Source organism: Equus asinus, chromosome 15, assembly GCF_041296235.1.
Source record: "Equus asinus isolate D_3611 breed Donkey chromosome 15, EquAss-T2T_v2, whole genome shotgun sequence".
In the NCBI taxonomy this organism is placed as follows: Eukaryota; Metazoa; Chordata; class Mammalia; order Perissodactyla; family Equidae; genus Equus; species Equus asinus.
In genome coordinates this window covers 17590877-17612528 of record NC_091804.1, presented here as the reverse complement: position 1 = coordinate 17612528, position 21652 = coordinate 17590877, and the positions used below count along the sequence as shown (strand labels likewise).

The 21652-nt window shown below is 48.3% G+C and overlaps 1 protein-coding gene and 1 long non-coding RNA gene across 2 annotated transcripts in view; one reads left to right on the top strand and one right to left on the bottom strand.

Moving 5' to 3' along the window:
* LRRN4 (leucine rich repeat neuronal 4) overlaps nt 1–10631 on the bottom strand; it is a 17532-nt gene extending 6901 nt beyond the window's left edge. Inside the window, exons 1-4 of the mRNA XM_014828718.3 lie at nt 10347–10631; nt 8561–9221; nt 7180–7384; nt 163–300 (exon numbers count right to left, since the gene is read on the bottom strand). Coding sequence (XP_014684204.2) covers nt 163–300; nt 7180–7384; nt 8561–9212 — 995 coding nt within the window. The 5' untranslated portion in view covers nt 9213–9221; nt 10347–10631. The remainder of the gene's footprint in view (nt 1–162; nt 301–7179; nt 7385–8560; nt 9222–10346) is intronic.
* The window catches only part of LOC123277123 (uncharacterized), a 24229-nt gene continuing 13204 nt past the window's right edge, over nt 10628–21652 (top strand). The window contains exons 1-3 of the long non-coding RNA XR_011494569.1: nt 10628–10739; nt 13448–13586; nt 20222–20467. This is a non-coding gene — a long non-coding RNA (uncharacterized lncRNA). The remainder of the gene's footprint in view (nt 10740–13447; nt 13587–20221; nt 20468–21652) is intronic.

Genomic DNA, 21652 nt, shown 5'->3' with positions numbered 1-21652 from the left:
TGGAGGCAGAGCCTCCTTCGCCGGGGTCCCCGAGAGTGACTACAAGGAGGAGGAGCCACCCAACTCAACACTGCCAACCTGCCCAGCATGGTTACATGGGCAAGAGAGAAGCTGCGAGAACTTCAGCTCACCCCTCAATCATCTGTTTTGTGAATGTGTTACCTGCTTAAGACAGTCCTCTTTGCATCCATGAGGAGCCAGGACAACTCACAGCTGCAAGTCAGGGGGTTGCCAAAGAGGTTGATGGAGAGGACCTGGGAGGAATGCAGGCTCCAAGGAGGGAAGGAACTCAAGTTGCAGCTGAAATACACAAAAATCAATTAAGTCAGGCTTTTACAATCAGGTCAAAACTCTTCTCAGAGAGTCATGGTGGTGTCATGGGAAAACCATGCCATTGGGGGTTTGATGATATTACTCTGGGCAAACCCTTCATGACCTTGGACTTCATTTTTTTCATCTGTAAAGTGGAGATACCAACCCAAGCCAGTCAATATCATCCCTTGTATCAAATGGGGACAATACTCCCCTGCCCGCTGGTTGTATCAAAAAGAGTCTGTGACGATGAGAGTGTTTATAAATGTAAATCTCTACACAAAAGTGAGGTATTATTACACACCAGTCACAAGAAATGGGAGAAGTTCTTAATTAATGAGAACACTCTTCAATATACACTATTGCAGTTGAAGAGTAGCTGATGGCACTCAACACCAGTCCTTTGGAAGCTGCCTCACTGAAGTGTATTAGTTAGCTCTTGCTAAGTTTCCCCAAAAGTTAATAGTTTAAAACAACGAATATTTGTTCTTTCTCATGATTCTGTGGATTGGCCCAGTGGTTGTGGGGCCAGCTCAGCTGGGGCCAGATCTAGAATGGCCTCATCTATCTGGAACCTCAACTGTGTTTCCTGGGCCCTCTCTCCATGTGTCTCTGATCACCCAGGAGGCTACCCCAGGCTTGTACACCAGCAAAGGAGGGAAAATTCCGATCCTCAACTGCTTTCAAGTCTCTGCTTATATCACATTTGCTAATGTCCTACTGGCCGAAGCAAGTCACATGGCCAAGCCCAGCTTCAAGGGATAGAGAATAGACTCCAACTCTTGATGGGAGGAGGTGCAAAGTCACATTGCAAGGGGGTGTGTCTACAAGGATGGGAGGAATTACTGGGGCCATTTTGTGCAGACAGTCTACCACCCCTAGCGATGGCAGGTCCTCTCTTGACTCTCTGCTCTTTCTTCCCTAGAGTGTCACAGAGCATTTGGCCTCGATTCCCTGAGTCTCCCGGCCTGTTTTACACATACTCAGTTAGAATTCAACATGAGCAACAGGAGCTGCTCTTCACCTGCAGGTCTCTCCCCTCCAAAGGCTGGCTTTCCTCTACCTGCCTGGGAACCATCTGCCTTCTCCTACTGCTCTGGGGGAGATGCTCACATGATGGGTGAGGAAGGACCCACCACCCAGATCTGCTCCACCCTTCCTGGCCGGTGGGGACCTGACATTTGTCCCCTCTGGAACACCAGATATATGTGTGTGCCATCTATATTGAAATTTAAGCCACGCCCACATATATGAGTATATATGTGTGCATGTTTGTTTTTAGCAAAGTTCACAGAGCTAGAGTGGAGATCTTAGAATGGGAGTTTACTTACCACGTCATGGTGCAAAGGAAATATTTTTCTCATTGCCTGAAAAGAACTCCCATATTTTTGAGCAGGTAACATTGCTGAGCACTTTACATATATTATCTCATTGATATCATTATGACAACTCATATAATATTTTGAGGTAGGTAATATTTTACTCATTCTTCCAGGTAAGGAAAATGAATCCTTTCCTTATCTGGCAACCCTTTCTGCCACCAATGCAACCTTCACGTGATAGAGACAAGCTGCATTACCATCCACGTGCTGGGGAACAGAGAGGCTGGCTCACATCCTCCTGTGGGTCCACATTTGGGTGTTCTCCGCTTCTGAACTGACAGAGCCCTAGCATGGAAGAAGTTTCCATTTGCTCTCCTCAATACACTCTTTTCTCTTCTGTGTTGACATATCACCAAGGGCCTCCTCCTCCTACATGGAGTGCAGTCGGAGGGGACTGTGGAGGCGTTTGGCCATGCTGGGTTGGCAGAGCCGTCAGGAAGGCTCCCACCCCTTCTCCTGTGGGTGCTGGCTGTGCCAGGGCACCCGAATGTCACCCAGTGTTTATCACAGATAGCCTCCCAGGGGAGGTTGTGGGGGAGCTAAGGAGAGCCAGGGACAGGTTAGGCTGAGGAGGGGGAAAGAGGGTCTAGCAGAGCAGGTGGCATTTAATGAGCTGTGGAGGTCTGAGAGCACCAAGAAAGGAAGTGGCTCCTACTCCGCAGCGGGAGCACGGGTGGGGCGGTGGGGGCCTGGATGAGCCAGCTAAGGAACTAACCCTTCCCCATCAGGCCATGGAAGGCACCAAAAGGTTTTCATTTCGCAGGAGACTCAGACCGCAATTTAGACAGATCTCTTGGCTGAATGTCGTGACTGGATTACAAGGATTCTTAACCTGGCATCCGTGAAGACAGGGTCTGTGAAACTGGATGGAGGGTATTACTTCTTTACTTTCACAAACTTGTAACTGAAATTTACTATTGGCTTCAATAATGAATGAAAGCAACAAACCACAGGTGAATCACCAATAGGAATCACAGATATTTCCATATCACTTTTCAGTAATTTCCTGTCATTTATAATTATTAAAATTATGGAAGTTATTGGTCCTGCTACTGGGTTTTGTTATGTAAGGTGTTAAATAAAGAAGGACAGTACACAGATATACATTCCTAAAACACATATTTAAAAATATGTTGATAACTATAATTGGATTCTTTGTAATCCTATGTACTTTATTTTATGCATATAAGAATATTCTTCTGAATGGACAGCTAATCTTCAACAAAGAAGCAGAGGGCCTACAATGGAGAAAAGAAAGTCTCTTCAACAAATGGTGCTGGGAAAACTGGACAGCCACATGCAAAAGATTGAAAATTGACCATTCTTTTTCACCACACACCAAAATAAACTCAAAATGGATCAAAGACCTAAAGATTAGGCCTGAAACAATAAGTCTTCTGGAAGAGAATATAGGCAGTACACTCTTTGACATCAGTTTCAAAAGAATCTTTTCGGACACTATAACTCCTCAGTTGAGGGAAACAATAGAAAGAATAAACAAATGGGACTTCATCAGACTAAAGAGCTCCTTTAAGGCAAGGGAAAACAGGATTGAAACAAGAAAACAGCTCACTAATTGGGAAAAAATATTTACAAGCCACTTATCCGACAAAGGGTTAATCTCCATAATATACAAAGAACTCACATGGCTTAACAACAAAAAAACAAACAACCAGATCAAAAAATGGGCAGAGGACATGAACAGACATTTCTCAAAAGAAGATATGAATATGGCCAATAGACACATGAAAAGATGTTCATCATCGCTAATCATCAGGGAAATGCAAATCAAAACTACACTAAGATATCACCTTACACCCGTTAGATTGGCAAAAACATCCAAAACCAAGAGCGATAAATGTTGGAGAGGTTGTGGAGAAAAAGGAACCCTCATACACTGTTGGTGGGAATGCAAACTGGTACAGCCACTATGGAAAAAAGTATGGAGATTTCTCAAAAAGCTAAAAATAGAAATACCCTGTGACTCAGCCATCCCATTACTGGGTATCTATCCTAAGAACCTGAAATCAGAAATCCCAAGAGTCCCTTGCACCCCTATGTTCATCGCAGCATTATTTACAATAGCCAAGATGTGGAACCAACCTAAATGCCCAGAAACTGATGATTGGATAAAGAAGATGTGGTATATATACACAATGGAATACTACTCAGTCATAAAAAAAGACAAAATTGGCCCATTCGCAGCAACGTGGATGGACCTCGAGGGTATTATGTTAAGCGAAATAAGCCAGTCAGAGAAAGACGAACTCTATATGACTCCACTCATAGGTGGAAGTTAATATATTGACAAGGAGATCTGATCGGTGGTTACCAGGGAAAAGGGGGGGTGGGGGGAGGGCACAAAGGGGGAAGTGGTGTACCCACAACATGACTAACAAAAATGTACAACTGAAATCTCACAAGGTTGTAATCTATCATAACATTAATAAAAAAAAAAAAAAGAATATTCTTCTGAGAAACATCTGTAAGCTTCATCAGACTGCCACAGAAGTCCACGGCACAGAAGAGTTTAAGACCCCCGGTACTAAAGGGTGGGCCCCTGAAGGCAGAGTCGCTGGTTAGAAGGCCCTTGGTAAGTGGGGTAGGAGATGACGAGAACTTGACCTAAAGCTGCCCTGAAGGGTGGATAGGAAAGGGCCGGCATAGGAGCTGTTGAGGATGAAGACCAGGCAGGACCTGGTGACTGGGGAGCCAAACTTAAGAGTCATCTACACCTGCAGCGACTCTTCAATCAGCTCCCATCTGACTCCATTGAGAATGAATGTCACCGACCCCACATTATGCTAAATCTTATGGTTACTCCTCTGTCCTCAGCTGACTGGCCCTCCCAATGGCATTCAGTTCTGCCAACCACTCCCTCCTTCCTGAAACACTTTCTTCTCTTGGCCTCCAGGGCATCTCATCCTCCTGGGTTTTCTCCTATCTCACCGGTCGTACCTCGTTCCTCTCTTTTCCTGGTTCTTCCTCTTCCTGATTTTAAAGGCTGGGGTTCTTTAAGGCTCATTCCTGGGCCCTCTTTTCTCTAAATCCTTCCCTGGTGATCTCATTAACTTCTATGACTTCAAATTTCATATTTCTACTTCCAAATTTATATATCTGGTTCAGACTCCTCATTAGAGCTTAGACTGATGCAGCATTGTTTAAGGTTATCAGATGTGGAACCAAACTACCTGGGCTCAAGTCCTGATTCCACCACTTTATATTTATGTGAGTTGGGGCAAGTTACCTAATGCCTCTGTGACTCAGTTTCCTCATCTGTGAAATGGGGGTAATGACCAAATCCTCCCCCACCAGGTTGTTGTGAGAAGAAATGCTTGGATATGTGCCTAGAACAATATCTGGCACAGAGCAAGAGGTTCACATTATTATTATTACTGGACATTTCCACTGGATGTCTCACAGGCCTTTCAGCATCCAGCAGACAGTTAGATACATGAGCCTGGAGCTCATCGGAAGGCCTGGGCTGGAGATAACTGACTGAGCATCTTCAGTGCAGAAATGGTGGAGGAAGCGTCAGACATGGCTGTGAGGACAGTGCTGGAGTAAGCAGTTAGGGTGAGAAATGACATGCAAAAAAGTTAGAAGTGGAAATAGTCAAGGACCTTAAGAAGGCCTATCCAGGAAGGCTGGAGAAGCCCCATGGCAGCATCCTGAGGCCAGGGGACAGAGAGGGCGAATAACGAGGGAAGAATCAACAGGGGGCTCAATGGACAGAGAAGCATCCACTGGGCTTAGCAGCTGAAGTGCCACTGGTTCCATTCGATCATGGAGCTGAAGCGGGTGGTCAGATTGCAGTGAACAAGAAGTGCAGGGGTGAGAGGAAGTGGTCACCACTATGAGCCAGGGATGCCTGCTTTTCTCAGGGTCTGGGTTGCCTTTCTCTGCTGGCATTCACCTGGTGAGTCTGAAGATATGGATCAACTATATTCTTCTTCCAGTCTGATCATTAACCCCACGCGTCTTATAACACAGTACGTGGTGTATGCCTCTGTCACTGATCACAATGTATTGTGATGACTGGTGGATGTCTGCTGCCTACACTGAACTGTGAGCTCCCTGAAAGCAGGGGCCATGCTGTTATCACCACCACTGCCATCATCACCTAAACTATCATCACCATCAACATCATTGTTGTTACTAGTATCTCTACCACTATCCCCATCAGCATCATCACTGTCATCACCTGATGCTTCCTCCAACATCTCTGTGCTGAGGATGCTCAGTTAGGTATCCCCAGCCCAGGCCTTCCGATGAGCTCCAGGCTCAGGTATCTAACTGTCTGCTGGATGCTGAGAGACCTATGAGACATCTAGTGCAAATGCCCAGTAATAACAATAACACAAACCTCTTGTTTTGTGCCAGGCATTGTTCTAGGCACATATCCAAGCATTTCCTCTCACAACAATCCAGTGGGGGATGACTTGGTCATTATCTCCATTTCACAGATGAGGAAACTGAGTCACAGAGGTGTCAAGTAACTTACCCCAACTCACACAGCTAGTAAGTGATGGAGTCAGGACTTGAGCCCAGGCAGTTTGGCTCCACATCGGATAGCTTATACACAACGCTGCATCAGTCTGAAGCTCCAAGGAGGAGCCTGAGCCGGAGATGATATCACTCTCATCAACATCATCACCATCACCATCATCATCACCATCACCTCATCACAACCACCATTACCTTCACTAATGTTACAGAACACACATCACGTGCCAGGCACCACGTGCCACAGCTATGTGCTCTGCATGTTCTGTCTTCTTTTTCTTCATGATAAGTCCCAAAGTGAAGTCCTCTGGTTGTGTGGAGCCAGCAGATCAAAGAGAGAAGTGGCTATGTTGACAGTGACGGTGGGGCAAAGGTGCCTGCTTCCCAGGGCCCAGAGGTGGGCCCCCAGGAAAGGAGGTGTCCTGGGATCATCTTCAAAGGGACATTGCCCTTCCAGTTGAAGTCAGGATAGTGGTCGCTCTTGGGAAGGAGAGGGGGTGTAGTGACACTCTGGACATTCACTGGGCCAGAAGGCACCAACCCCGGATCCCAAGTGCAAGCAGGACCCTTATACCCATCCACCTTTCCTCCTAGAGCCGCTCAAACCCTGGAAGGGACTGACTCGCATAAACACCTGGGGAAGCAGGTGAATCCAGAAATCGAGAAGAACCTGATGCCTCATCCCCTCTTTCCACTGCAGGTTTCCCAGCTTGGACTTAAAGGAAACTTCACATGCATGAGAGTTTGGAATTTTAATATTACTCCAGACTGGACTGAACTGCATGGTTTTAGGCTGGGTGGACTATCTGGGACCTGCCTAAGATATTACCCAAAGGATGAAGAAGCATAAAACCCCAGAAAGGATTTGAAGGAGCAGTAGGAGGAGAATTAAGGTCTGGTTTGTTCTACAAAATGGTTATACCCACTCAACAAACAGTGTAATGGGCGAAAGGCAGCCATGTGATTCAGAAACACTTACTTCTGGAGTAGAAGGACCTGTAGGTGAGGAGTATCTTGAAAGATGCGTGTATGGACAGAGGTAAGAGCTGGGGAATCTTGACAATCCAGCTGCTGCAGGTCCGGGGTCATCTTGAAAATGTCTCCCTCCAGGCTCGTCAGCTGGGGCATCTTCCTCAGGTAAAGTGATGTGAGCTTCGGCAGGTCTCGGATCCACCCTGAGCGCACTGAAACACAGAGGGGAAACTGCCCACTACCCAGGAAGGCACAAACCCAGCAGGCTGGCACGGCATTGAGGAAACAAAGAGAGTGACCAGGTGAGTCGTGAAGGTCATTGCTGAGCTTGGGCACAGTTGGCAGCTTTGGGAATCTCAGAAGCATGGGCCATTTCCGCCAGAAGGGCCCTCAGGGATGACCAGTCCTTCCTTCCTTCCTTCTAGCTGGAGATGGCTGAGGCCAGAGAGGAGAATGATTGGCCATTGGCCTAAGGCCACACAGCTGGGAAAGGTCAGAGACAGCACTTGAACCCAGGACTGTCTCCAGGTCTCCTGCTGCCCCAATCTCTTGTTTAGCTTCACACAGAAATGCCCTAGACTTCAGTCAGAGGGCTACCGGGAGTGGGGAAATTTTTGAGAAAGGTCGGTAAGGAGAAGAGGAGCAGGGCTGGAGAAGGCCCAGAAACTTAGTTCTGTGGCTCTCCTGATAAATGGAGGACATGCCCCTTGCCCTCTGTTTCCTCTTCTGGCTCTACATTCTCTTTGTGGTGGAACAGGTGATTCCAGACACACGAAGTGTTTTTGAAAAATAATAAAACCAGCCTTGTGAATCAGAGTCAGAACACGCCAAGCACAGGAAGACCGGTATTCTCACCTCCCTCCTGTGTCTTGAACGATTCAACATTCACAGAAACAATTTTAGCCAACCGAGTAGAAAAATCACTGAATTCCTCCTCAGATGAGGCCCTCGCATCAATTGCTTCATGTTAACTGCATGTTTACTGCTAAATTCATCCAATAACCAGCCCCAGAGCGATTCTTCCCCATTCTACAAGCCTTTCCCAGCTCTGCTGGGTAGCCGTCGAACAGAGGGGCTGAAGATTTGGGCTCTGGACCCAGAAAGCCTGGCTTTGGATTTGGAGGCACCACTTCATGAGCTCTGAGACCTAGGCCAGACATTCACCTTTCCGGGCCTTGGTTCCCTTATACGCAAAACGGAGATGATCATTCCTACCCCTTAGGACGCAAGGCGTTAATCCCTGCCTGGCGCTTCCAACAGGGTCGGCTTGGCTCAGGAAATCCAGGTGGGGTTACCTTGGAGCGGTACAGTCCCTCGAGGAAGTTCACAGCCCTGCCCCGGGAGCGCATGCCCACCCGGCTCTGAAGCCCCGGGACGCCCGGACTCACCCCGCGGCAGGAACGTGCCGCTGAGGTCCAGGACCTCGAGCGCGGCCAGGGGCGCGCCGCCCGCTCCGGCGAAGGCGGCGTCGGTGATGCCCGTCTGGGGGCCGCGGCCCAGCGCGGTGCAGGAGAGGTTGAGGAGGCGCAGCGCGGGGAAGCAGGAGAAGGCCCCGGGCTGCAGCGCCTGCAGGGGGTTGCCGGCGAGCGCCAGCGCGCGGAGGCTGGGCAGCGCGGGCCCGGCGCACGGTGGCAGAGCGGCCAGCCGGTTGTAGCTGAGGTCCAGCGTGCGCAACCCCGCCGGCCAGCCGGGGCCCCAGCGCAGCGCGGCGATGCGGTTGTGGCGCAGCGTCAGCTCCTCCAGCTGCGGCAGGTGGCCGAGCTCCGGCGCGCTCAGGGCGCGCAGCAGGTTGTGGCTGCCATCGAGGCTGCGCAGCGCGCGAGGCAGGCAGCCGGGGAGGCGCTCCAGGCTGCGGTTCACGAGGGTCAAAGTCGTGGCCCCTGCGAGGGGGAGCCCCTCGCAAGGCGAGGCCGTGCCGTTGCTGGCCCCGCTCTCCCAGGGACCCTGCTGTGTGAGTCGGAAAAGAGGGGTCCTTTCTTGGGGAGGCCCTGCTGGGCTCAGGCACAGCACCGTGGGCAGCAGCAGCAGCAGGGCCCACATGGCGCGTGGCTGGGGAGAGAACAGCGGGACAGCCCATTAAATCCAGCGGAAACCCCAAGGAAGGGGCCGATGGACCCCCCTACTCCCGGGCTCTGAGGAGGCGCACAGGTCCTGAACGTTTCCTGAATGGCGGGGGACATTCCCCAGTGTCATTGGGTGTGCAGTGACTTTGCCTCTGCCTGCTTTCCCCTACGTACATCATCTCCCCCACGTACACTGTGGCGCACCTTGCCTTTCCTTCTCCCAGCGATGCCCTTCTCTCTAATTCTGTGGATGCTAACCCACAGGTGACCTCTTGCGGAAGACCTCCCTCGTCTGTTCCGTGGGGGCCTGAGCCGTCCAGTAACTCCCTCTGTCTACTTGTCCCCATCCCGTGAGCGTCTGGAGGTAAGGGAATGTACCCTTCATCGCTGTGAACTCTCCCCAGGTGCGCAGACGCTGCTGCATAGACGCCTGTTAATAATGAGCAGCTGAGGGACCTCAGTCTGGAAGAGGCTCTGCTGGGATATAAACATGGGACCTCGGGAAGATTTTGTCCATCCCAATAAAACTCAGTTTCCCCGGTTTTTCCCCTTAGAACTGCCCAGCCGCAGTTGAGTCGGGTTGGCATGTGACCTGGTTTGCAGGTCACATTTAAAAATAAGTTCTGGAGTCTCTTTCTTGGGAGGACACTCAGGGTTGCCTTCTGGAAGAAAGGAGTCCCCAGACAGCTGTGAGGCTTGGGAACTTGGAGTCAAGCATTTCCTGGTCCCAAGAAAAGCTAGGGCTCCTGAGGTCAGCCCTGCCCAGAAGGGATGGCTGAGGGCTTCTGGGTGTGGAGTTTCTGGAGTACCCAGGATTGCACAGGGCAACTGGGAGATCAGGTAGGGGTAGATCAAGCAGCTCTGGGCTGGTTTGGGAGCAACAAAACTATTTTTGACCAGGTCTGGCCTTGAGGTCACTGCTTGACATCCCCCCCATTTCTGCAGCTGTGTATTCCTGCCCTGGCTGTCTCTGCTGACCATTAGGTCTCTGAACAATCACCCAGCTTCCCTGGGAAGGACCTCCCTCTTCATGGTTGGGGGTCAAAGCAGTGAGAAAGATTCTGGAAACTAAGGCCCGGAGTCCGTTTGTCCTGCAGTATCTCATACTCACCCGGAAGATGTCCTTTTGGAGCGTGGCACCCCTGGATGACCCTTTGCACTCTCCAATCTTGTCTTATAGATTCCAGGAGCCAGTGACTTAGACAGCAACTCAACTCTGAATTCCAGAGGGAATTCTGTTTCCCAGATGCCGCTGCCCTGGCCTGGCCGAGCCCCCACCCACTGAGAGAGCCTGAGATCCCCCAGCCTCTGGGGCCCTTCCTTGCCTACTGAGCCGTGTGGTCTTTAACCGGCACCCTCACTGCCTGGCTTCTCCTCCCACTCTGGGCCTGCGCCTGCCCCTTTCTGGGCCTGGCCCCTCCTCCCAGCCCTCCCGCAGCTTCACTGGCCTTTCACCACCTTTCCAGGCCTGAGGAATGGAGGGAGTCAGCTCTCCAGGGCCCAGGTGAGTGCTGAGGGCGAGTGGGCAGTGTGAAGCAGAGGTGGCACCAGCCCTTCCCAGGAATCTGATCCTCCCGCCAGTGGCTCCCATTTCCTGGGACAGTTAGAGGCTGACTGGTGAACGAGCATGAGGAGGAAGGTGCCCCAGTTCGTAGGAAGGCATACATGAAAAAGTGGCAGGAGAGAGGGTCCTCAGAGGAGTCTAGGGTTGGGGGCAGGCTCAAACCGGATCCAGGAGTCCCCAGGAAGAGTTGGTTTGGTTTCTCTTGGACCCAGTTTGGTGACAGCGTGGATGTTTGTCTCTCATAAGGAGTGGGAATAAATAAAGAGGGCAGATATACAGAAAGAACATTCCTGCCCCATGGCTGGGGTGATTGATCCCCGTTACTGAGAGCCCCAGGTCTGCCTGAAGCCAAGGGGATGCTGACTGTGCTTTGTTTAGAGCACACATCACCTTTCTCCCCCAGAGTTCCAAGACTGGTCATGGCAGTCTGAGGGCCTTTGATCTCTACACAAACACCGCCCCCCCGCCCCCCACTCCACCCAGGCCAGGGGTTAATCATTCCTAGTGTTGTGTACACAGACCCTGAGACCAGAACCTCATGGATCCTTCCTCCTGTCAGTCCTTATCTGAGCAGCCCTGAGGAGCTCCAGGACCCCTCAGAACTAACATGTTGGGTTAATTGGATAATTGCAAGTCCCTGGGGATCTCATTTGAGGCCTCCTCTGCTCAAAGCCTCAAAAATATCCTTCCAGCCTAAGTGCCAGCCCAGGGCCTTGCTGCACAAAAGCGTCCCTTCATGGGCTCCAGGTAGGGGCAGAGGTCTCATCTGGGCAGCCCTGTCTGGGGCAGTGCAGTCACTACCCAGGGATCCTGAGGCCCAGGCCCCAGAGGTAGAAACACTGTACTGTGGACGACACAGGAAGCTAAGGGGGAGGGAGAAGTCGAGGGAAAGGTAAGGAAGTGAGAGGACCAGCATGAGGGCCAGTGGGTGGCCTCAGGTTAGGCCCTTACCTCTGCCTTGGCTTGGTTCACCGGGCATAGATTGTGTATCAGCTCCTCTCAGAGTAAACCAGCCGGTACACCCTAGAGGCGATGGACCACCCGAGGCCAGCAGGGCTTTGGGGAGTTCAGGCAGGGCTGCCCAGATGAGAGGGAACCACATCCACTTTTGAACAGAGGCCCTGGGGAGGAAGGAAGTTGGCCCCCATGGAAGTCTATAGAAGAGGACCCTAGGGAGCCGTATTGGGGTGCTCATCTGTACACCAGTGGGGCAAGAAGTCTGGAGAGGCCCTGGCTGAGGAGCCCCCCTGAGGCCATCTCCCTGCACTTTCCCAGAGCCTCAGGCCCTCTGAGTCAACTGCTTGTCCCTGCTGCTTGCTGCCTAGCTCATCAGTGGAGGCCAGAGCCTGGCTTGGGCAGGCTGCCCTGAGGTCTGAGCTCCGCCCTCTGCTCTGTTGCTCTGGTCATACTGAACCCAAGCAGACACACCCTTGGCGGGCTGCCCAGTGGGGCTTTTGAGCTGGGGAGTCTGGTGGCAGCCCCTACATGGCAGAGTTTGCTGACTGGTCTCCCCTAGATGGCAGGTTTGCGTTGCCCCAGTGGGTGCAAACTGCTTGTCCCCTGCTTTTTTAAGGTGAGCAATTATAATCAGCGTCTAATGCCGTATTCATTATCACATTGAATGCTCACCAGGTACTATTATTCCCATGCTGTAGATAAGGAAACTGTGTCTCACAGAGGCTGACTAGGGCCTGGAGCACACAGCTAGTTTTAGTCTATCTGGCTTAACCACTGCATCAAATTGCCTTCCATGAGCCTCAGCATTTGACACTGTAATATTCCCTGTAAGCCAAGAGAACCTTTTCTAAATGTTTAGACAGACCCAAATCGTGTGAGAAGCCTGGGAAATTTCCTTTCGTAGTTGAGCAGCTCATTCTCCAAAGAAACAGAGCCAACTTCTTAGGCCCCTGTGGGCCCAGGACTGAGGCAGACACCTGGGCAGGGCCACCAGGCACCTCTCAAATGGCCCTGGCCATCTTCTCCAGCCCCTTCTCCTCTTCCAGCACCTCTGGGAGATCAAGAAAAGATGACTAAAGTATTTTTTCCCTCCAGACAAGGATGCTAAGGTCCCACAGCAAAGTCCTGGAGCCAACAAGTATGTGTCCTTCAAATGGCACAGCATGCCAAATCACTCCATCACTTTATCCAGCAGGCTCCCCCTGCCTGGGTGCTCTCCCCTTGAATACTTTCTCTTTTTTTCAGCTCACTCTTCCCTACCTACTGTAGGTTCCCTCAAAAATGGCCCCTGAAATAAGGACTTGGACGCAGGTAGTTTATTTGGGAGGTGATCTCAAGCAACACAGAGAGGGAGTAAGGAAGTGAGGCAGAAAAGGGAAGGCTCTGCAGGGATGTTCATGAGCAGGTCACTCAATCCTGCTGAGACCCTCTGAGAGACTGTGCAGAGCGTGCCTCAGGATCGCTTCATCAGGTGGCGAGGAAGTGGGGGTATTGACCCACCACCTACTGCTTCTTGTTGGCTCAAGGGTTTTCCCTGTGGCTTTAACTCCCTGGAATGTCTGGCTTGCCCTGAGCACAGATTGAGCAACTCCAGGGAGAGCTAAGGGGATGTGGGTGGGCACTGACAGCATCTGCTATAGCACCCTTCAAGATTTCACCCAAGTGGGTCCTCCCTTGGTGTTCTCTTTCAGAATTGATGTGATTTCTCCCTACCTCATGACTAGGCTTCCTGAGAACTGGGCCACGTAGTTCTTCTCGGTAGCCCAGGTGCCCAGCATGGAGTCTGAGACTCAGGAGAAATGTTCACCAAATGAATGGGAAGAGTATGTGGTGAGTCACGATGTCCTTCATAGTGCCTGGGAGTGGATGGGGCAGGACTCACTCAAAACAGTAAACATTAAATTCAAGTGCCTGAGATTTGCAGTCTAGGTCTGCCAACATGCCAGCCTTGAGAAGAGCTCAGGTGAGGGTTGAGATAGGGCATGGTGGGTGGAGGTGAGGGTGGAAGGAAAGAATTGAGTCACAAAGAAGTTTCCAATCCAGATTCCCAACACAGTCCTGGATCCTTGGGGGAAAGGTCTCTTGGAGAAGATCACATTGTTGAGTGTTACTAAACTCATAGCCTATGGGAGGAAAAAAAGTCAGTAGTTATACACTTGGCCACACTTCCTTTTTGGATTTAGGTCAAAATAGGTGTCATGGATCCTTGGCCTTAGAAGTAACTTTAGAACTTGTCTGGTTCCACACCTCCCTCTCCATTTTAGAGGGAGAAAACTGAGCCCCAGGGAGGGAAATTGGCTTGTCTGAGGTCACATAGGTGAGTCGCAACATTCCAGGGAGAAGGAAGGGCAATGTAATTCTTACTATTCTATTCTGGGCTCTGGGCTCATTTGCACAGTCGACCAGATTCCACTTGCCATGACATTAGCAATGTGAGCCTTTTCCCACAGGTATGGCTAAGTAAACACACTTGGTGAGTGTCAGCTCACTGAGAAGTTTCTAGGGGTTCTGACCACCTGCTCTCTCCATCCCATCCTCAGAACTCTTACAGGTTGCCCCAGAGACCCAGAGTTGTTGTTTTCCAAGAGGGTCATCCTGTCCAGCTCTGTTCACAGCTCCGGCAGCCTGGGGTGGGGTGAGGTGTGGGGGCGGGAGTGGGCATAGAGGACAGGTGACTGCTCAGCCCTGCCCTCCAGACACCAGCTGGCTCTGCTGCGTGTTCTTCCCCCGAATGCTGGAGTCGGAATGTACAAGCTTAAAGGCTGCATTCTTCTCTGACACCAGAGATAAGCTGGAGGGATGGGAGGGTGATTGCGGGGGAGACGGTACCAGCTTGTCAAGTCTCCGGGCAGCCAGCTCTCACAGAATGGTATGCAGAAAAGAGGCTTTCCAGTGCTGAGGACCAAGATATCTTAGTGGGCTCCACTGACGTGGTCGACCTGCCTATGAGGAAATGGTCTTGAGGAGGGAATAAAATAGCAATGGGTTGAGACTTGTGTTTATTTTCCTATTGAGGCATCACTCAATAGCAGTAAGATTTCAGCATGAGGATTTGTAGAATGCTTAGAATTTTAAAAAAATACTGTTTGAGATCCTGTTAAAATCTGTGATGGAAGAGAAAAAGATTCAAACTGCAATGAGAGGTCAGACTCTAATCTGTCGCTTTATTTTGCACGTAGGTATAGGAAGTGGGACAAGATAGTATATAGGCTGTTTTTATAAACTACATTCTGGAATTTACCACAGCCAGAGGCAGCACATGAAATAAAAAGGCCCGAAACCGGGACACAGGATACTGGGTTCCTGTCCTAACACTGCTGCTATTTTGTTGGGTACAATGTCTGTGTTCTTAAGCTTCTGTATGTTTCATATTTTCCGTCTGTAAAGTCAATGAGTTGGTTCAGGCTTAGCAATTCAGCACACATATCCTGAGAACATGCCAGCATGTGCCCCAGGTGCTCAGCATATAAAATGGGGACCTGGAGACGAACAAGGCCTGGACGCTGCCCTCAAGTAGTTCCCAGTCTGGAAGAGGGGAAAGGCAGACAACGATCACGAACAGTGTGAAGGCACTAGCACGTCACCAAGGCCTGACCCGTGAGCTCTGGGAGCCCAGGGAATGTATCCAGCTTGTTCACCGCCCTGTATCCCAGTGTCGGGCAGTACCGGCATACGGTATGTGCTTACGAAATATTTGCTGAATGAATGAGTGCTCGTTAACTGTAGCCTCCTTTTCTGTTTCTGATTAGTTGTATTTCCTTATTTGGGATCTTCCACAGAAAAGCAGTCAGGGTTTGCCTGTATATTTATTTAGGTTTTTAATATGTTAAAGAAACTCTTCCAAAAGCAAAAGTGTTGGAGTTGCGTAAACAAGGCAATGATTTGGACTCTCATAGAGCTTGAATGTTATTTAGTCCCCATTGCTACAGCAACTTGCGCACACAATGTGGATATTCAAAAAAATTTTGTGGGTAAAGAAATGCATACTATCCAACAAGCATATGAGCATATGCTTAACATCATTGCTCACATGAAAATGCAGATTTAAACCACAAGGAGATGCTACTAACCATCCACCAGAATGGCCAAAATTAGAAAGACTGACAGTACCAACTTTGGGAAGGATGTTGAGCATCTAGAACTCTCATACACTGTTGCCTGGGAATGTCCAATGGTACAACTACCTTGGAAAACAGACAATATTGATGAATGCTAAGCATACATCTACCTAATGACTTAGCAATTGCACTCCTGGGTTTATACTCAAGAGAAATGAGTACATGTATCCACCAAAAGAATGTTTAATAGCAACTTTATTTATAAAAGTGCCAAACTGGAAACAACCCATAAATTATAAATAGGAAAATGGATACATAAGTCATGGTATAATTATACAATAGGCTACTACACAGCCACGGGAAAGAATGAACTATGACCCACTCAATAACACAGATGAATCTCACAGGTGTTATGTTGAACAACAGAAACTAAGCACAAGTGCACATATTGTATGGTTCCATTTCTATGAAGTTCAAGAACAGGCAAAACTAATCAGTGGTCAGAATACTGGTTACCTCTGAAGAGCATCCCAGGTAGCGGGCCCAGTATGTGCAAAGGAATGGAGGTATAACAAGGCATGGTGTGTTGAGGGAATGGGCAGCTCAGAATGGCAGGATAACAGGGGCCATAGAGGAAGAGTGTAAGGAGAAGAGATTGGAAATGTTATGTGGGTCATTTTGTGAAAGGCCCTGTGGTAGTCATTAGTGATATCTGCCACATATTTCAGGTTCTCTCCTTTCTGGCCACTTGGCAAGATTGTTCTTCCTGGTCCTTTGCGGTTGAGTAGGGCCATGTTTCTATGTTTTGTTCTGGCTGATGAGTTGTAACAGGAAGTGATGTGTGTCACTTCCAGACAATGCATTTAATTGCTAGTGTGAGACCCTCCAGAGCTCTTTCTTCTCCTCTGGCAATTGACACTGTTTGGGATGGTGGCTACTCCATCATCCTGGGTCCCTAGGAAGACCAGAGCTCCCCTGAGGCTGAACACATGGATATACAGTGTGAGAAATAAATCTTGTGGTTTTAGGTTGCTTGTTACTGCAGCATAGCCTTATCTATTTGTATTGATACAGGTCTTGATTGTGGTGTGAAGTTCATTTGTTCATTCACTCATTCACACATTCATTTATTCATTCAACACATTGAATGTCTGCTTTGTATTGCTTCTGTGCTAAATGTTGGAGCAGATACAGTCCCTCCTCTCAAGGAGCTTTCATTCTGTTGGTGAATACAGACAATAGGCAGATAAATGAATATAATTAGAGATTGCATTAAGAGTTTTAAAGGAAATAAACAGGTTGATGTAACATAAAGGAATTGGAGAGGAGAGTGGACATGGTCATGGAGAAGGGTTGCTTTATTCGAACTGAGACCTGAGGATGAGATGGAGCTGTCATGCAAAGGGCCAAGGGAATCATGTTCCAGAGAACAGCATGTGCAGTGATTTGGAGGAAGGCAAGAGCCTGCTGTGTTTGAGTCACAGCAAGCAGATCTTTGTGGCTGGAGGATACTGGATGAGGAGAGAGGTAGGCAGCGACGCTATCATGTGAGTAAGTTGTACATGCCCTGCTTTACGTGTTAAAAGGTCACTTTTGTTGCTATGTCAATTGTTGCTATGTCAAGCAAAGCTAGAGGGTTACATCAGGAGGGTGTTGAAAGTGTCCAAGGGGGAGATGACGATGTTGGCTTCAGAGTGATGACAATGTAAGTGGAGACAAGTATACACATTCGAAATATGTTTTGAAAATAGAATCCACAGGATTTGTTAATGGGTTGGAGGTATGGTAGGCTGAATAATGGCCCCCAAAGATATCCATGGCTTAATCCCTGAAACCTGTAAATGTTACTTTACATAGCAAAAGAAATTTTGCATATGTGATTAAGGTAAAGATCTTGAGATGGGGAGATTATCCTGGATTATCCCGATGGGCCCTGAATGTAATCACAAGTATCTTGTAAAATGGAGGCAGAGGGAGATTTCACTAGAGAGAAGAAGGCAGTGTGGAGACTCCTGGGGTTGAAGACAGAGGAAGGGGCCACGGAATGCAAGGAATGCAGTTTTAGGAGCTGGAAAAGGCAAGGAGGTGGATTGTCCCTTAAACCCTCTGGAGGGAGTGTGGCCCTGCTCACACTTTGACTTTGGCTCAGTGAGACTGGTCTCAGAATCCTCACCTCAGGAACTCTAAGAGAATAAATGTGTATGTTATTGTTGTATTTTTATTGTGGTAAAACATCCATAACATAATATTGATCATTTTAACCATTTGTTAAGTGTACTATTCAGTGGCATTAAATACATTCACAATGTTGTGTAACAGTCACCACTATCTATGCCTAAAACATTGTCATCATCTGCAACACAAGCTCTGTACCCATTCAGTAATCACCCCCTCCTTGCTCCCCCGACTCCTGGTAACTTCTCTTCTCCTTTCTGTCTCTGAATTTGTCTCTTCTAGGTGCTTCCTATCAGTGGAATCACACAAGATTTATCCTTCTGTGTCTGGCTTATTTCACGAAGCATAATGCTTTCAAGGTCCATCATGTTGTAGTACATTTCAAAGTTTCCTTCCTGGGGCTGGCCCGGTGGCACAGCGGTTAGTGCACACGTTCTACTTCGGTGGCCCAGGGTTCGCCAGCTGGGATCCTGGGTGCAGACATGGCACTGCTTGGCACGCCATGCTGTGGTAGGCATCCCACATACAAAGTAGAGGAAGACGGGCATGGATGTTAGCTCAAGGCCAGTCTTCCTCAGCGAAAAGAGGAGGATTGGCAGCAGTTAGCTCAGGGCTAATCTTCCTCAAAAAGAAGAAAAATGGAAAAGAAAATATCATTCCTTTTTAGGGCTGAATAATAGTGTGTGTTGTCTTAAGCCACCAAGAGTGTGGTAATTTGTTACAGCAGAGCGGGAAATAATACATAAGAGATGAGGAAGAAAAAGGTATCAGGGATGATCCCTAGGCTTTTGGGCCAGAGGACTGGATGGATTGAGATGCCATTGACTAAGGTAGAGAAGTCAAGAGAACAACAGATTTGGGGCAGGAAAAATCACAGGCTCTCTTTTGGCCATATTAAGTTTGAGATGTCTGTTAGACCTCCAAAGGAGATGTTGAGGAGATAATTGGACATCCCTTTGGAATTCTGGGAAGAGGTCAGAGCTGAAGAGTTACATTTGGGGGGCATCACCATACAGATGATGCTTAAAGCCAATAGACTGGTTGAGACCACCTAGGGAAAGTGTGTAGAGAGAGAAGAGAAGGAGACTGAGCCAAAATTAGAAGGTGGAGCAGAGGAGGAGGAATCAGCCTGGCCAGCTGAGAAGGAGTAGCCAGGAGATGGGAGAAAACTTGGGGAAGTTTGGCAGCTTGAAAGTTTAGACCTGTTTTTTATTGAGGAGGCCAAGCAAGTTTCGAGAGACTGAGTAAGGGAGGACATTTATGACCTGGACAAGAGCAGAGTTTAGTGGTGGGTAGGGACAGAAACCAGAGAGGAGCGAGTTAAGGACATGAAAAAGTATTCACCTTCTTAATTCTTTGGAGAAGTTTTGCTGTGAGAAGGAGCAGAAAAATGGGTACTGTAGAGTTTAAAACCTTTTTTTTTAAGGAAGATTAGCCCTAAGCTAACATCTGCCACCAGTTCTCCCCTTTTTGCTGAGGAAGATTGACCATGAGCTAACATCCATGCCCATCTTTCTCTGCTTTATATCTGGGACGCCTGCCACAGCGTGGCTTGGCAAGCTGTACCAGGTCTGCATCTGGGATCCGAACCGGGAAACCTGGGGCTACCAAAGCAGAGTGCGTGAACTTAACCACTACGCCACTGGGCTGGCCCCTCAAAACATTTTTAAGGTGGGAGTGTTGTTGTAGTTATCTATGGCTGTCTAATAAGAACCCAAAAACTTAGTGGCTTAAAGCAACAGTCATTATATTCTATTCCATGACTTTGTGGGTCAGAATTTTGTCAGAGCTCGGCTAGATGATTCTTTTGCTCCACACAGCATCGACTGGGGTCATTGGTAGTATTCAGCTGTTGAATGGGCGGGTTTTGAGGGTTCAAGCTGGCTTCACTCATAGGTCTGGCATCTTGGCGGGGATGACTAGAAGTCTGGGCACTGCTGGGACTGTCAACTGGAGTGCCTAGTTGGGACCTCTCTAACATGTTGGCCTCAGGGTAATTGAAGTTCTAGTATGATAGCCTCAGGGCTCCAAGAAAGGGTGTCCCATGAACAGGACAGAAGCTGCTTGGCCTTTCATCACCTGCGTTTAAGAAGTCACATAGTCTCTGTTCTGCTATACTCCATTGGTCAATCCAGCCACAAGCCCACCCAGGTTTAAGGGTATGGGACAGAGACCCCACCTCTTGATGGGAACAGTCAAAGAATTTGCAGCTGTGTTTTAAAACTCCTATAGATAGAGAACATGTTTGCAAACTGGACGGGAATGCACCAGGAGATGTGAAAGATGCAGAAGAGAGAAGAGGAAACTGCAGGAATAGAGTCTTTCGGAGGTCACAAGGAGGACAATACTCAGAAGGCTGGAGATTGGGCACTTTTCTCACTGGGGCAGAAGGGAAGAAAGACAACGTGAGGACAGATGCAGAGAGAAAAGAGGAAGCTGTTCCCATCTGATGACGTCACTCTGCTCCACAGCGTACAGGTGAGCTCATCAGCTGAGGGCGGGTGTCCGGGAGGGTGGAGAGGAAACGAAGGTCGGAAATAGTAATTTCAGAGAGTTCAAACAGTAGGTAGTTTTTTAGAAGCAGATTTTAACAGTGGTGGCTTTCTGTCATTACTGAAAATAATATAGGTTGTAAGTACATGACTGTTTATCCTCAATAATATATTAACAAAATCACTTGATTAGTGATTATTAATTATGCCAAGTATTTATGGAAGCTATGAGAGATATTCCAAATTCTAGGAAGTTGCCAGCCAATTCTTGTTCATGATGCTCCTTTTAGACGGGAGGCATGGACTATTATTTCCATTTATTGCTGGAAGAACTAGGATTAATTTCGTAAGTAAGTCTGAGAAAGAACCTAAGATTAGAACTCTGAGATCATTCCTTTTTTTGGGAGTATTGAGAACATGGAAAATATCTGCTTGATTTACTTGACAGGGTATTTGGGTACCAACTCCTGAGAGTGATCAAAAAACATTATCTGGCAAGAGTTGGTCTTGAGCAATGTTTCTTATAGGTGATGTCCTTTTGCAAATGATGCTTCCTGTGTTGAAATATATCTGTAATTCTTGTTCTGGAATTGCTTTCAGAAGGAGTTTATGATTCATACACACACACCCCCAATCACCAGGGTTACTTTTACGTATTAAATCATTCACCAAAATATTTCACAATATCAATCTTATCACGATCTCAAAACTCACCTTATTTAGTCTCGGGTATTTCAAAAACTTGAATCCCCATGAAAGTAATGAAGATTCATCAACAGTAAGGATATCCCAAATAAGTGAATCAGGCTTTGCTGAGAATTTCCAAAGGGGAGTTCTCAGGATGCCTTGAGCAGCACCATTGCAAAGGTCCACACATCACAGAATGACCTCATGTCAGGAGTGACTGAGATCTTAGAGTTACCCAAATCAAACTTATTGTCTATGCCCACTGACCTCCCCTCCGGCTGGTATCTTTTATATTTATTTACCAATTGGGTTTCTACCCACATAACTAGCCAAACTAGAAATTGTAAGTCAAGCTTGACCCTCTGCTCCATTACTGTACAAATTCACTTGTTTACTGTTCATAGTCAGTTAGGAATATATTTAGCTGCAAGTTACAGAAAACCCACCTAATAGTGGCTTAAACACATTTATTGATTTTTGAACA